General features: G+C 39.6%; 2 protein-coding genes across 3 annotated transcripts in view; one reads left to right on the top strand and one right to left on the bottom strand.

Moving 5' to 3' along the window:
• The window catches only part of LOC125706044 (transmembrane protein 266-like), a 44,688-nt gene extending 36,839 nt beyond the window's left edge, over positions 1 to 7,849 (bottom strand). The window contains exons 1-3 of one of the 2 annotated variants that reach the window (XM_048972495.1): positions 7,346 to 7,849; positions 7,207 to 7,245; positions 2,613 to 2,708 (exon numbers count right to left, since the gene is read on the bottom strand). In XM_048972495.1, coding sequence (XP_048828452.1) covers positions 2,613 to 2,626 — 14 coding nt within the window. In that variant the 5' untranslated portion in view covers positions 2,627 to 2,708; positions 7,207 to 7,245; positions 7,346 to 7,849. The remainder of the gene's footprint in view (positions 1 to 2,612; positions 2,709 to 7,206; positions 7,246 to 7,345) is intronic. The other variant, XM_048972494.1, reaches the window with a different exon arrangement.
• Positions 7,850 to 10,531: 2,682 nt separating this feature from the next.
• On the top strand, positions 10,532 to 13,360 carry LOC125706056 (pro-neuregulin-4, membrane-bound isoform-like). The gene is made up of 5 exons (XM_048972515.1): positions 10,532 to 10,679; positions 11,400 to 11,476; positions 11,731 to 11,824; positions 12,008 to 12,160; positions 12,764 to 13,360. Exons 2-5 carry the CDS (start codon positions 11,452 to 11,454, stop codon positions 12,837 to 12,839), a joined length of 348 nt encoding a protein of 115 aa, XP_048828472.1. The 5' UTR covers positions 10,532 to 10,679; positions 11,400 to 11,451; the 3' UTR covers positions 12,840 to 13,360.
• Positions 13,361 to 13,951: the final 591 nt, after the last annotated feature.

Genomic DNA, 13,951 nt, shown 5'->3' with positions numbered 1-13,951 from the left:
AACAAGCTAAATTAATGTGTGCCAATGGACCTTTTGCCATGGTAATAACCCATAAAATACACAACTGTAATTCTAACTGAATGAAGAATATATATGTAAAATCTGCAAATATATACCCCTTTAAAAACATCAGAATGTACTGTAATAGATTCTTCTTTATCATTGAGGCAGATATTTAACAAAGTGTCCATCTGAGCACCTCTAAAATTAATTTTTGCCGTTTGGCTTGTTTTTCTGTCCTTTTTTAAATGATTTTTATCAACATGTTGTAATAGATAGAAACAGCCTACAGCTTCAGTTTGGCCTGACTATGCAACACATTCAATCAACAACTTGCGCAAGACTAATTAATTAAGAGCTCAGTTATAATGAAAAACACCATTCTTTTTGGCTATTAGGGACCAGTGCTCACAAAAAGAATCACTGCACTTGATAATAAAAGGCGCCCACAAATGTAGAAAATGATCATTTTTTCCCCTCTGAAACCTGATCTGTATAAAAAGGCTAAATGAGGCTAAGATCTGTGACAGATATCCTTAGAGAGAAGCTCGCTTTACATCAGATGGTTCTACCTGTAATTTGGAAAAAGTCCAAAATATTAAATTACATTTCTTGGACGTTTCTTATGTGTCAGCTGTGACATTTAGCGATTTAATGTCTACACCCATTGTACTGTGCTTAAAAGTCTTAGACTGGCAAAGAAAATGATGCTTAAATCATCTTTATACTGATGTCTGTCAAAACGCATCAGTTCAGCCGTTTCAAAACCTCTCTCTGAAAGTCACCCCAGTAATTGCAGTAACAATCCAATATACCTATGTTTTGTTAACTCAACCACTAACACACCATGTTTGACTAATCAATACTTCATCAGGTTCTTTAACTAATTAACTTAATTAATTTAGTGAGTTGCAGGTGACATTTAACAAATACATGGAATGGTTGCTGCTGAATAAAGGTTAGAGATCCGAGGTGAAGTTCTTCTAGACATCAGACAAAATATTAATACATTTCCGGATAACAGAAAAAACAGAAACATATGGTAATATTAAACTGTATCACATTTCTCAGCAAATATACATGTACTGCTCAAATAACTAACGTAGATAATATACATGTGCTGCTCAGATAACTAATGTAGATAATATACATGTACTACTCAAATAACTAACGTAGATAATATACATGTGCTGCTCAGATAACTAATGTAGATAATATACATGTACCGCACAGATAGCTGCCATGGATAATATACATGTACTGCACCGATAACTAACTTAGATAATGTACATGTACTGCACAGATAGCTACCATGGATAATATACATGTACTGCACAGATAACTAACTTAGATAATGTACATGTACTGCTTAGATAACTAGCTTAGACAATGTACATGTACTGCACAAATAGCTTGCTTTGATAATGTACATGTACTGCTCAGACAACTAGCATAGATAATGTACATGTACTGCACAAATTGCTTGCTTTGATAATGTACATGTACTGCTCAGATAACTAGCTTAGATAATGTACATGTACTGCACAAATAGCTTGCTTTGATAATGTACATGTACTGCTCAGACAACTAGCGTAGATAATGTACATGTACTGCTCAGACAACTAGCGTAGATAATGTACATGTACTGCACAAATTGCTTGCTTTGATAATGTACATGTACTGCTCAGACAACTAGCGTAGATAATGTACATGTACTGCACAGATAACTAGCTTAGATAATGTACATGTACTGCACAGATAACTAGCTTAGATAATGTACATGTACTGCTCAGATAACTAGCTTAGATAATGTACATGTACTGCACAAATTGCTTGCTTTGATAATGTACATGTACTGCTCAGACAACTAGCGTAGATAATGTACATGTACTGCACAGATAACTAACTTGGATAATATACATGTACTGCTCAAATAACTAGATAACTAACTGAACATTTTCATTGACAGTCTGAGAATTTAGCATAGTACTGTAAATACTTCACTTTTAGTTTCTGTTGCTACAAACTGATTATTATAATTATGTTAGCTATCCTTGACTTTTAAACATCAGTAAAACGCCTGAGTCGTCCCATGTGACTTCTTTATTTATATGCACGTACAACTTCCAGTTTGTATCTTCACAAAGATTTTAATGGTACAGACCTTGCCCAGTGCAGCCATGACCGCCATTATGATGCATGACCAGTCATAAGGTCATACAGGCTTATGTTATAAAGGGCTTTTACGGTGTCAAACCGGCCTAGACTGACAACAAACTGCTGAAGACCAAGAGCACGAAATGTTTTAAAAACAGCCTTATAGCAAACCTCATTACCGCGTCCTCTGCTCCCCCGATCAGTGCCGAAGCTCTTATTCCCAGTGTCGACTTGATCAATTCCTCAATCTCCTATAGATTAGCTTTGATGAAGAAGTGGAGGGGTAAGTGACAGGTGAGACACCCTGCATTCCAAAGCAGCTGTCTCGCTCCCTGGTGGCCCCCGCATGAGCCCCCGTTCCAGTTCCGGAACACCTGATCGGTAGCCAAGGAGGTAGTGATGCGTAGAGTGAGGTGGATTCGAGCTGGAGATAACAGGTCAGGCTCCATACTCACCCAGGGTCGGCCATGTTGAAGGTACAGGGAGCAGTTCCACTTGACTTCAATTTCTCCAGCTTTCCCAAAAGTAATTATGCTTCTCTCATAATGAACCTGTTCAGAAAAACGCCAAAAAGCACATAATAAACCCACTGAGTGGACTCCTTAACTTCTTAGCACGCAAAGTGTGAGATTTCTCTATTTAAAAAGTCAAGGCACATAAGATACAGTATCACAGGGATCTCGCAACCAGAAGGAAGATCCAGCACAACACTAGGTGTTGGCGAGAGAAATGATGAACCTCTGCCTTCATTACTGTCACCTGACCATGCAGGACACGTGCACATTAGTGTAGCCTGCATGACTCCACATGGCTACCATGAAGTGTCATTTCTCTAGGGGTAACTGGTGATGAGGAAAAGACAAATGAAGGTCACGATGTCATCCTCCAATTCACGAGAAACTGTCGGATAAGTTAACGGTCGTCTCTGGCATTAGAAAGTCGCTCCCGCCCTCTACCTGGCTGGTTTCTGGTCGTTCCCAGTGTCTCCTGCTTCACCTTATTCTTGTGTACTACTGTCATAGAAAATTTGAACCTGGAAGCAACCTGCCATTCAGCGTTGCCTTCTACCAGCAGAACCATGATTAAACTAGGATTTAAAATGCAGATTTCTTTAAAAATATATAGTAGTCTCTCAGTCTTTTCCTCGGCTGTATATACAGAGCTCACAAAAATCTTGGAATGTTTCTTAATTCAATACAAAATCATTACTTTACTCATTTGTTTACAAAAAAATATCATATTAGAAACAACTGGCAGTTTCAAGTAAAGCATTCATTTCAAGTACTGTAGTAATAAATCAAAATTGAAATTATAGTTCCAATAGAGATGTTCTGTGTTAAAAACTTCATCGATAAGCAATCTCGATTGGTTGCCTTTTAACATCTTTGTAATAACAAAAAACACCAAACGTGTGTTTAGTATCTCTTTGGGAGCCAGTGACTGCAATAGCAACTAATAGCAAAATGGCAAGAACAGAACTGAAAAAAATATATATATATGTCTGTGCAGAGGAAAGTAATCTGTGAGCACTGTGTACATGCGTGTACATTGATACGCAAGACAGTACAGATGCATAAATCAGAGAAGGAGAGGAGGTACAGATGTGAGCTGCTGTTGGGAAGTTGAACTTGACTGCTTTCTGTAAATACAGTAAAGTGGAAAAGTCTAAGGCTGCCAAAGAAAATGATGTTTAAATGATCTTCATGATGGTGTGACTCTATGATATTATGCCTGTCAATGTGCGTCAGCTTAGCCATTTCAAAACATCTCCTAAAGTCAGCTTAATATTTGCAGCAACCACCCAATACAATCATGTATTTCTTGACTTAACTACTAGGACACCTGGTACGGATAATTGCATAATGCTTCAGCATACTGTGATATTTTGGATAATTCTGTGCTTCCAAATTAGTGGGAAATGTTTGGGAAAGGTCTTTCTCTCTTTCAGCATGACTGTGCCGCAGTGCACAACGCAAGACCCATAGAGACATGGTTGGGTGAGTTTGGTGTGGAAGAACTTGACTGGCCCACATAGAACCCTGACCTCAACCCCATCAGACACCTTTGGGATGAACTAGAATGGAGATTATGAGCGAGGCCTTCATGTTTAACATCAGTGCCCGACCCCACAAATGATCGTCCCACAGACAGACTCCATAATCTTGTGGAAAGTCTTCCCAGAAGAGTGGCAGCTGTTATAGCTGCAAAGGGGGGATCAGCTCTATGCCTTTGGATTTAGAATGGGATGTTATAAAAGTTCTGTTAGGACATACATGTCATTGTGCAGAAGGTGTTAAAATGGGAGGTGACCTACAAATGCTATCAATGCAAATTTGTATTAAATAAAATTCTATTGCTAGTATTTTTTAAGTGATATACACGCACGTACAATACAATAATTAAGATTAAAATTGTTCTCTACTAGTTAGCTAATTCATTATATTCAGTTATGGTGGCGCAGTGGTGAGTACTGCTCCCTTGGAGCTGCGTTCAAGTCTCTGCCAGGGGTCCATGTGTGTGGCATTTTTATGCTCACCCTGGGGTTTCTCCTGGGCATGCTGGTTTCACCCACAGTCCCAAAAAAAACATGCTGTGGCTAATTGAAGCTATCAAATTGCCTGTAGGTGTGAGTGAATGGTGTGTGAGTGTGCCCTGTGATGGGTTGGTATCCCATCATGCCTTGTGCCCATAGGCTCCAGGCCCCCTGTGACCCTGAACAGGATAAGTGGTTATAGAGAATCGATGGATTATATTTGGTTATGTTGACACTGCATACATAATAGGAACAAGAACAATGAACCTTTTGCTTACTGATATAACTGTCTCATTAGGTATGTTTATATTGAATTTATTAAGCCATAGATATGTACAGTATTTATATTGTGATGTAATACTATTGCTTAAAGCAATAGCAACATAGATCTACACTTCATCTATAGTTGTACATTATTGGTCTATCTCTATATATGTTGCATTTGCATCTAGAATATGTTTCATCAAGTGTAATATGATGATCTCTATAGTGTTACAAAAATAAAATTTTATCATCCAAAATGAGGATATTCAGAAATAAACTCAGCATTAAATATAAGGTCAGGCAGCAACACACTACATCCCAGAATCCTTGAGTACAGTTGCTTAAAGCTAAATTTGCACACAGTTCACATTTTACACCGTGATGAAATTGTCCAGATCACTATAAACACACATCCATAAAATACATGAGCCGTTCTGATCAATTACCTCTCACTCACATCACTTTGCCGTGAGTCTGAAAGTTCATTTATCATCGTTTTCTGGGAAGTCAAATGTATCTTCAGACAAGCAGTTATGTGAGTAAACAACCTCTTTTACACAGGGAACTGTACAGATGAGCAGTCACAGATGTGTTACATCCATCTATCTATCCATCTACCCATCCATCCATCTATCCATCTACCCATCCATGCATCCATCAATCCAGCCAGTTCTTGGGCATGGACACCAGTTTACCTAGTCAGATGTTTTAGCTGGAATAAAATATATTAAGGTTAAACACTTTAGTCTTGTGGTAAAAAGAATAAGACTATTGGCACATATCATGAGACATACTCACAAAGGCACATCTATCTGTCATGCAGCCTTAATAAAGAGGTTATTTACTCAGGGAATCGAAATACTGTCAGGTTATAGGTACTATAGGTTGTGCCAACCTGGACTGGTTTGATCAGAGTCACGTTTTATCAGAAAACTGTATCAGTTAAACAAACACAAACTTTTCATAATAAGAACAAACGATCATATTGTTTTCTTTGGATTAACTTTGCAATTTTTAGCTGCATATCTTATTTCAGGTAGCTAGGTCTCCCACAATACAGAATAGGTTAAGTGGTTGGAAAATGGATGGATGGATGGATGGATGGGTGGATGAATGGATCAAGGTAAGGCGTTCTTGTGGTGTATATGGTGTCCAGGTGATATAAATATAGGCCAGGCAAACAGTGTAAGTTGCTGGCTGTATTAAAGGCAAACTTACTTTCAAACAAATAATAGGATATAATATGAGGCAATATTAAACAATAGTATATTCGATATTAGAATGATTGCTCCATAGCTTCAAATTTCATCTCCATGGCCACTGCTATCTCTAATTCAACCTAAGACCTTGACTGAACAACCCAAAACACACGGAATTCCCACAGAGATGAGGAAAGTGAAATTTAATCTACTCTGAGACCTCTCAGTCTTCATAACCCGCAGAAATAATATTAAAATTTCAGTTGGAGAAGACTCAACTCTCAAGAGACCACTCAGATTTCAGACGGAGCACACTCAACACACTCAGAGATTGCAGTTCAGGCAAAACACACTCACTCCACACACAGACCAGAAACATACTTCAGACTGACCACACTCAAAAAATACAGACCATTCAGAATTCAGACCAAGCACGCTCAAACCACACACACACACACACACACACTGTAAGGACTGAACACACAATCATTACAGTCACCATTCAGAGTTCAGACTGATCACACTCAACACACACAAAGATTGCTCAATGTTCAGTCAAACCACAATCGTCACCGATATCACTCAAGTAGACAGGACCGCGGAGAGTTCAGGCAGAGCTCCCTCAACCCTCAGAGAGACCACGCAGAGTTCAGACGGAGCACATTCAGCCTCCACATAGCCTACTTTCTCTGTTGAGTTCAATAGAGCAAAATTACCCCTGTGTCTCAATTAGCTTTAAAGCAGAGATGAGTTAGTTTGCTGTAATCACTGCTAAGTCTTCACAAAAAATAATTTTCATATAAAATTCCGACTTTAAACTGTCACACGCTCAATCACACGCACAGACATTTTTCCATGAATATGGGATATTCTGGTTGTTATATTTTAATCTCAATTCACGTCTATATTGACCTCTTAACAGAACCTTGCACTTATGTTTGTAAAAGTACTGCTTTCAGAATCTCAACTTGCCACAGCATGCAATCATACTGATTACAGAAAAAGCCAAGTCGGTCAAAATTCACATAAAATATAGATGAAAATATTAATTACCTACTATATGCATTCCAGCACGAAGTCTCAGTATTTCATCTAAGATTATCATTAACAAAGGAGGTCAGAATAAGGACGGTGGAATTAAAATATATACTCATTATCCGTTAAAAAAAAAAACGGAACGTTCGGAACCTACCTCTTCCGAATTACATTATTGACAGTGTTATTCTGCCCTCTCGGTAACGACGATAATGCCTCTGGCGATGACTACAGTACTGGAAGCTCCGCGATCGCAATGTGTGGCTTGCTATCCTTGGTAGTTTGGTACTGGGCAGGCAGCCCATCCGCTGCTGGGAGTACGGGGCACGACGAAACAGCTCGCTCCGTAGCGAAGGCATCATCATCATTCACCAAGGCGCGATCCAGAGTCTCTGACACGTCACGAAACTATATAAGTGCATTGCTGGATGTGGACGAAGGCATCAGCCACTCTTTGCTGGTAACGGAGGGTCCTCCCCCCATTCGGAGTTAAATCTGGGACTCCGGATGCCAAATATAGGTCTTATAGAAAGGGGGAGCTGTCCAGGTGCTGAAGCGTGATAGACCCGCGGTGAAGTAAAATAAGCAAAATAGCGTGCTGATGAAACGTGGGTAAGACTGGACACGTCCGGAGATATATTACTGTTTAGTATTAGAAACATACCAGGAATGATCAGAGATATAAGTGCAGCTTCATCTTGAAAAATTTGCTTGTCTCGACTCTCCGATATATTTTTCCTAAAATATGTATTTAATACGGGAATGCATTTAGAGTTCATGGCAATCGGCTAAAGCGTTTGTCATTCCCCCATCCTTTTCACAAACCGAAGTGAAGGGAATGATCTCTGGCCGTTGTGCTACACTAATGAAGACATTAGGTAACTCCAACACTTTTTTATAGAATGTATGTAAACGTTAATTATGAAAGTACACTGTAAGCGAGGATTAAGTTGCTTTGGGTTGGGCTGTAATTAATAAAAGAATGAGACAGTTCCTTGATGTCTTAAGGTAAATTGTGATGAAATCAATTCACGACTCTGTACTCAGAGGTGAGAATCGCCTCAAAAATTCCAAACGTTAAACGAAAGCTTAGGAAATATACTTCAGAATGTAGGCTAAAGGTAATTAAGGGATTACACGTGAATCGTCACTTATTATTAAAACATTTTAAATAGACGAATGGAAAACTCGTCCATTTTACCGTTCGCTTCAAACGTTTTGTTAATATTCCCGCAATCCGTTACTGAAGATGGACTGACATGGACGGTATGTGAAGGTTAATCAGTAGGCCTATAGGCCTATATACTGTATGTACGTATTTCAATTAAAAGGTCAATGATTTAAAGGGCCGCGCAGAGATGAAGCAGGTCCCTATTGCCTCACTAAGTTAGACCTATGACTGGTTTTAAATACAAGTGCACTTATAGGTATCTCAACTGGGGCCTTCAGTTTTGGATGTATGTTTTATCAGTAGCCTACATTTGGTGACACCGCTTGGTTAAAATACTGAATTCTTGACTTCTGAAATCTAGTTCTTCACGGGATAGTAATCATATTTTTTGGCCCAGATATAAAAAAAAATGTATTCATTTACAGACTGGTAATGTCAGTAAAGCACGACTGTCACTAAAGCACAAGCACGTTTGTTTTCTCGTAAAAAGATGTGATTATTGTGTCAGTGTGAGCTCGCTATAGGTTGTGCCAACCTGGACTGGTTTGATCAGAATCACATTTTATCGGAAAACTCTATCAGTTAAACAAACGCAAGCTTTTCATAATAAATCTGATCAACTAGAGAAGCATTTACATGAGAATTTCGCTGAAATTTAGGGGAATGAAAACGCGTACGGAATTGCCTTACAAATGTTACAAAACATCTGACACACGATAGTCTTCCTGATCGGAGCGTGTCCTGACATGCAAAACGCAGATTACCGAAACAAAAACCATTTACACCATCCCTGAGCAAGAGAAACATGACTCTACTATAATTGACGGCTTAAACAAACACCTGGAGACACGTTCATTTAGTCATCTTATTTTTTTTATTTTAGGATTATTAACAATGATCGGTGTAAATTATGAAAACGTTTATTTTTTGGCAACACGGATGATTCACACGCCCGCACTTGTTATTAAATTAAAAACATAGACATCTTATGTGTATACAGGTTATTCTTAAAGGGTGTTTGTTAAGTAGCCGGATATAAATACTAACATTGCTTAGAACAAATGACGATGGATTAGCACACAAATTCGGTTTATTTTATTATCTGGATTATTCTGGATTATTAGTGTAGTATCCTAAGTGTTTGCTCTTAAATTGGATATGAGTAGTTGCGGAGTTCATGCAGGTTTATGTTGTAACACGTTTTAGTTTATTAAGCATCTGATTGTAGAAAAAGCGTCCGTTTCTTTGCAACACAGGCGTCGCTTTATGAATGATGCAAGGTAAAGATCCCCAAAACAGAAGGTTTCCAGTAATGCACACCGCCTTTCTCCATTTTACAGTCATTACGTCTCATATTCTTTACATCACAGGGCGTTTATGAAATCAGAGGACAGTAATTCAAAGGGAGACGCAACGTGGTGTTTAAAGCGCCAGCAGCATGGCGGTGCTCTGGCTGACAGGTTTTGTGCAGCCCAGCCTCGCAGCCAGATTAAGCGTCTTCTGCGTTTCCCTATAATGGCAAGTTCGCGACCGCAGAACAAACTATGTAAACAGATCACACAAACGCAAGCTGCCTCACAATGATCTTCATACCGCGGGCTTCATTTCACTTCCCCATCTGCATTGTGAACATTCCTCCTCTGATATATACCTCTTCGCTTCACACAAGTATTTTTTTAACTGAATAGGACAGAGTAAGCACCGCATATCGCGGAGGACACATGGCTGTCACTCTCTGCCTTTGGCCATCTGGGGATGCGTAGTGAACAGTATTGTATTTGTTTTTCGGCTTAAAAAGCCATGGCTGCCCCTGATGGTAATTTTTCGCTTTGACCTTATAGTACTACTACTGCAATTCACTCTTAACATTATATTATTCTTTAATAATAATATTACATCTAGTTACAAACATAAGTCACTTTCAGCATTGATACATTTCATTAATAGACAAATTAACCATTTCATAAATAACTTACAGTGGATAAAATTACAAAATATATACAAGGGAAACTAACGTTTTAGTGTTCTTCCACACTTCTCTTGTTATGAATGGGAAGATCAAGCTCAAGTTGTACGCAAACTGGTATGTAGGTTTCTGTATCAATCTATCATGCTGTCTGTGACCCTATGAGAAAGTGCATTAATAGTTGTGTCACTAGCAATGTGGACAAACTGCAATCACGACATTTCTCACCTATAGAGAACATACCCACGCCCGTTTTACTGACGATTAAGTTTCGGAACGTAATGTCATTTTAGCTAGAGACTGACTCACCAGCACAGAAACCACAGCGGCTGTGATACAATTCACTTCTTAAAGGTAAGCTCTACGTTTTTTATATATACTCACAAATAGTCTGCGATTTATCTCTCTATGTAAACTGACTTGTATAGGACCAGCCACTGATAAGACTTAATTACTCTTTTGCTTATAAACATTTGAATTTATGCTACACTCGTGCCAGTACAGGTGCATACAGCCGAATTACGGTTCTGCATGCCCGTTTCCTGAATTTTAAACAAGACGCGAGATTTGTTACATTACATTTAGGCTACAAAATAAAGTGAGAAAACAGCCCAATGAATAACATGGATGATACTCGTAGTTTTCTTCATTAAGTGTATCATAATTCATAAACTCTATAGGAAGGCAGATGATAAGGACACGTAAACAAAAGATGTCATCAGCAAATACACATTAGCTGGGCAATACATATTTTTGCGAGTCGGTCCATGAGTATGATGTCACGGCATGAGCCAATTTCAGCACGCCGTGTGGTTTTTAAAACAAGAAAACGACTTTCTCGATGACACAGTAAGTACTGCGAGGGTTTATAGTCTACATTTGAGTACATGTTGATGCAAACACATCCGTCATTGTATTATTCTCATACAACTCATGTCACATGTGACAACCTTTCCAGCTGTCTGAATGTGCCTCTTGTTGGTCAAACATATTTATTATTAAATAAGTATTAATCCGCTCCTGCATTTTTTTTTAATTTATGCGATTTTATATTGCGTTTTCTCATCCTTTTAGGTGAAGTTTCCAGTAGGATTTTCTATATCCAGAAAGAAAAAAAGATTCTCAAATGATGGCAGATAAAAATATCCAAGGTAAAGGGAAACAGGATAATTATTTGAAAATTTAAACGTGGAGTCCGTAATTACCAGCACCATAGTGGGGGCAGAATGAAGCGGCGGAAATTCCATTAGGAAGGTTCCACAGTGCTTTGCTCAGGCTGACACAGCAGGCTGCCTACTGACCCTATGAGGCACAAACAGCCTGCTGGGAAGTGCTTTTGTAGAGTCACCAACATTGTGCCATTTGGGTTAATGATGGGCCTCTGTTTTTTAATTTTTTTTGGTAGAACATGGCAAGCTCTGTAACGCTTCGGAGGCCTCATACTGTACCAACGGGGGGACATGCTACCGGATTCCTACTATGCCTACAATCACCTGCATGTAAGTCACCTGTACTCTGACCGAAGGTGATGTTAGGAACTCTGAAGCACCATGTAGACACAGAGAACTACCTGCAGCGTAATATAGCTCAGCTCAATAGTGGTGAATGTTTCCCCCAGAGGGGAAACTCTTTTTTTTTGGCCTATTTGCTAACCTATCGGCAAACGCCATGACTGTTTGCAGATGTGGAGATGGCTATAAGGGCAGCAGATGTGAGGAGTTCCAGCTCTTTAGCACGTCGGAGACCAGCGATAACGTCGGCCTGATCGCAGCCGTGGTCGTCTTGGTCATCCTCATCATCATGGCGCTAACGGTCGTCATCTACCTCATCTTCAAGTGAGTAAAATGTGGTCCTTCATCGGCCAATTGTTGAGCAAAAAAAAACTATAAGGGAGCAACAGTCAATCAAAAAACTTGACAGATATCTGCTGTACTAAATACTATTTACTATTTACTAGTTACTGAGTAGTCTGTTAATGTTATTCCTTGTGAGTTAAGGAATTTTCAGTGAAAAAACAAGCATCTTTAAGAGCTCCAAATGCCAGGCCTGTGACGTTCCTTTCGGTAGAATACTGTGGAATTAACCAAAAATGGTACATTTAACAACAAAACAGATCCTTAAGCAGCCCATTAGCTAAACAGCGAACAATATCTACTCATGATTCTAGGGTTCCGCCTGTGTAAGATTTCCATGATTTCTGTTTACTTACCATTTCATATAGAGTGGGTGACAATAAATTTGAACATACGACTCCTTAATGTTCGGCGTGTAGTTGCTGAAAATAACTATATAGACAAAAACTTATTTTTGGGCCTGTGGATTATGGGTCCACCATTCTCAGAGCCCTGAATAAGTTCATCAGTCAAGGATCGTCAGCAGGAGGCTGCAGAGACCAGGTCGCACGCTCATGTGTGGTCCACTCTGTCACACCTCAACAGGCTGTGGGCCCAGAAAAAGGAAGCCGAGAAGCAGCAGAGAAACAGACCGTACCGGCAGGTACCTCGCAGGGTGTGAGACCAGCGACCGGGGGGGACATCGTGACATCCTCTCCAGGCGTTGATGAACTGAGCGGCCCGTGAGGATAAAGCCATGAACGACCCGCAGTAGAAGGAGAGAGGTGCCTGCAGTTAGCCATTAAGCGTGCAGCTTCTCCTGCCTGACTCGTTGCTGCTCTGCATAGCTCCCTGCCGTGGGCGTTTTCTCAACAGACCAGACGGACCCCCAGAGACACAAGGCAGGACATCTCAGTGGATCCTTTCTGACGAAACCAAGCATGTATATTTATTTCCATTGCCAGAACACAGTGCTGGCTATTTACCACTGATTCACTGCAATTGAATCCTATGCAAAAACCACAATCTTATTTTTGATATATGTGATGCCACTTCAGAGCTGCGTGACGGAGAGCACAGCCAGCTGAATGCACAGGGTTGTCCTTCAGTCACTTTTTAATCATTTGTATATTTCCCTTTATGGCATTCCCTGTTAGTCAATAAAAAGGCAGTCGGTCATTACGAACACACCCTTTTTCGCAATCCTCTGGTGTACTGGATTGTTAATCGTGTGAATAGTGACAGCAGCTTCTCTCCTACGGTATCACGGATTAACGTGAATCATTTATTCTTAAAGGCATTCACATTACTCAGCTACAGTAACGAGCCGATCCTCCCACGCAGTTCGTGTGACTTTTGATTCACACGCCGGAGCCCCTTTAACGTTTTATCGTTATCAATTAACTGTCTGCCACAGTCACCCTTCCGTTTAGAATAATCGTCTAATAACACAGAATCAACCAGAAAGACTTTTATTTTAAAAAAAGTTCTATTTGACATGTTTGAAAAACTGAAGGATTTGACTTCTGTGCTCTGTAGACTTGTCATTCTAATGCCCATATTAGCTGAAGTCATGAAAAGAACAGGCAGACTGTAACTTTGCTTACAGCTACCTTAACCCTAACCTTAACCTAACCCTAACCAAAATCTTTACATCAAAAAGCAGTAAACTCCCACCCTGACTGATGAAAGCTGAACATAAGAAATTTACAAACGAGTGGAGGCCATTCGGCCCATCAAGCGTTTGGGGAGAACTTAACTAATAGCTCAGAGTTGTTAAAATCTTATCTAGCT

Source organism: Brienomyrus brachyistius, chromosome 13, assembly GCF_023856365.1.
Source record: "Brienomyrus brachyistius isolate T26 chromosome 13, BBRACH_0.4, whole genome shotgun sequence".
NCBI classification, from domain to species: Eukaryota; Metazoa; Chordata; class Actinopteri; order Osteoglossiformes; family Mormyridae; genus Brienomyrus; species Brienomyrus brachyistius.
Note: the sequence above shows the minus strand (reverse complement) of the source record. Positions and strands in the feature narration are given on the sequence as shown.

Excerpts from the sequence above, each read along its gene's own strand:
- LOC125706056 (XM_048972515.1), top strand. The coding sequence starts at position 11,452 with ATGATGGCAGATAAAAATATCCAAG. Across the intron at positions 11,825-12,007 it reads ATGCCTACAATCACCTGCAT|ATGTGGAGATGGCTATAAGG; the intron begins GTAAGTCACCTG and ends GACTGTTTGCAG. Across the intron at positions 12,161-12,763 it reads GTCATCTACCTCATCTTCAA|GCTGTGGGCCCAGAAAAAGG; the intron begins GTGAGTAAAATG and ends ACACCTCAACAG.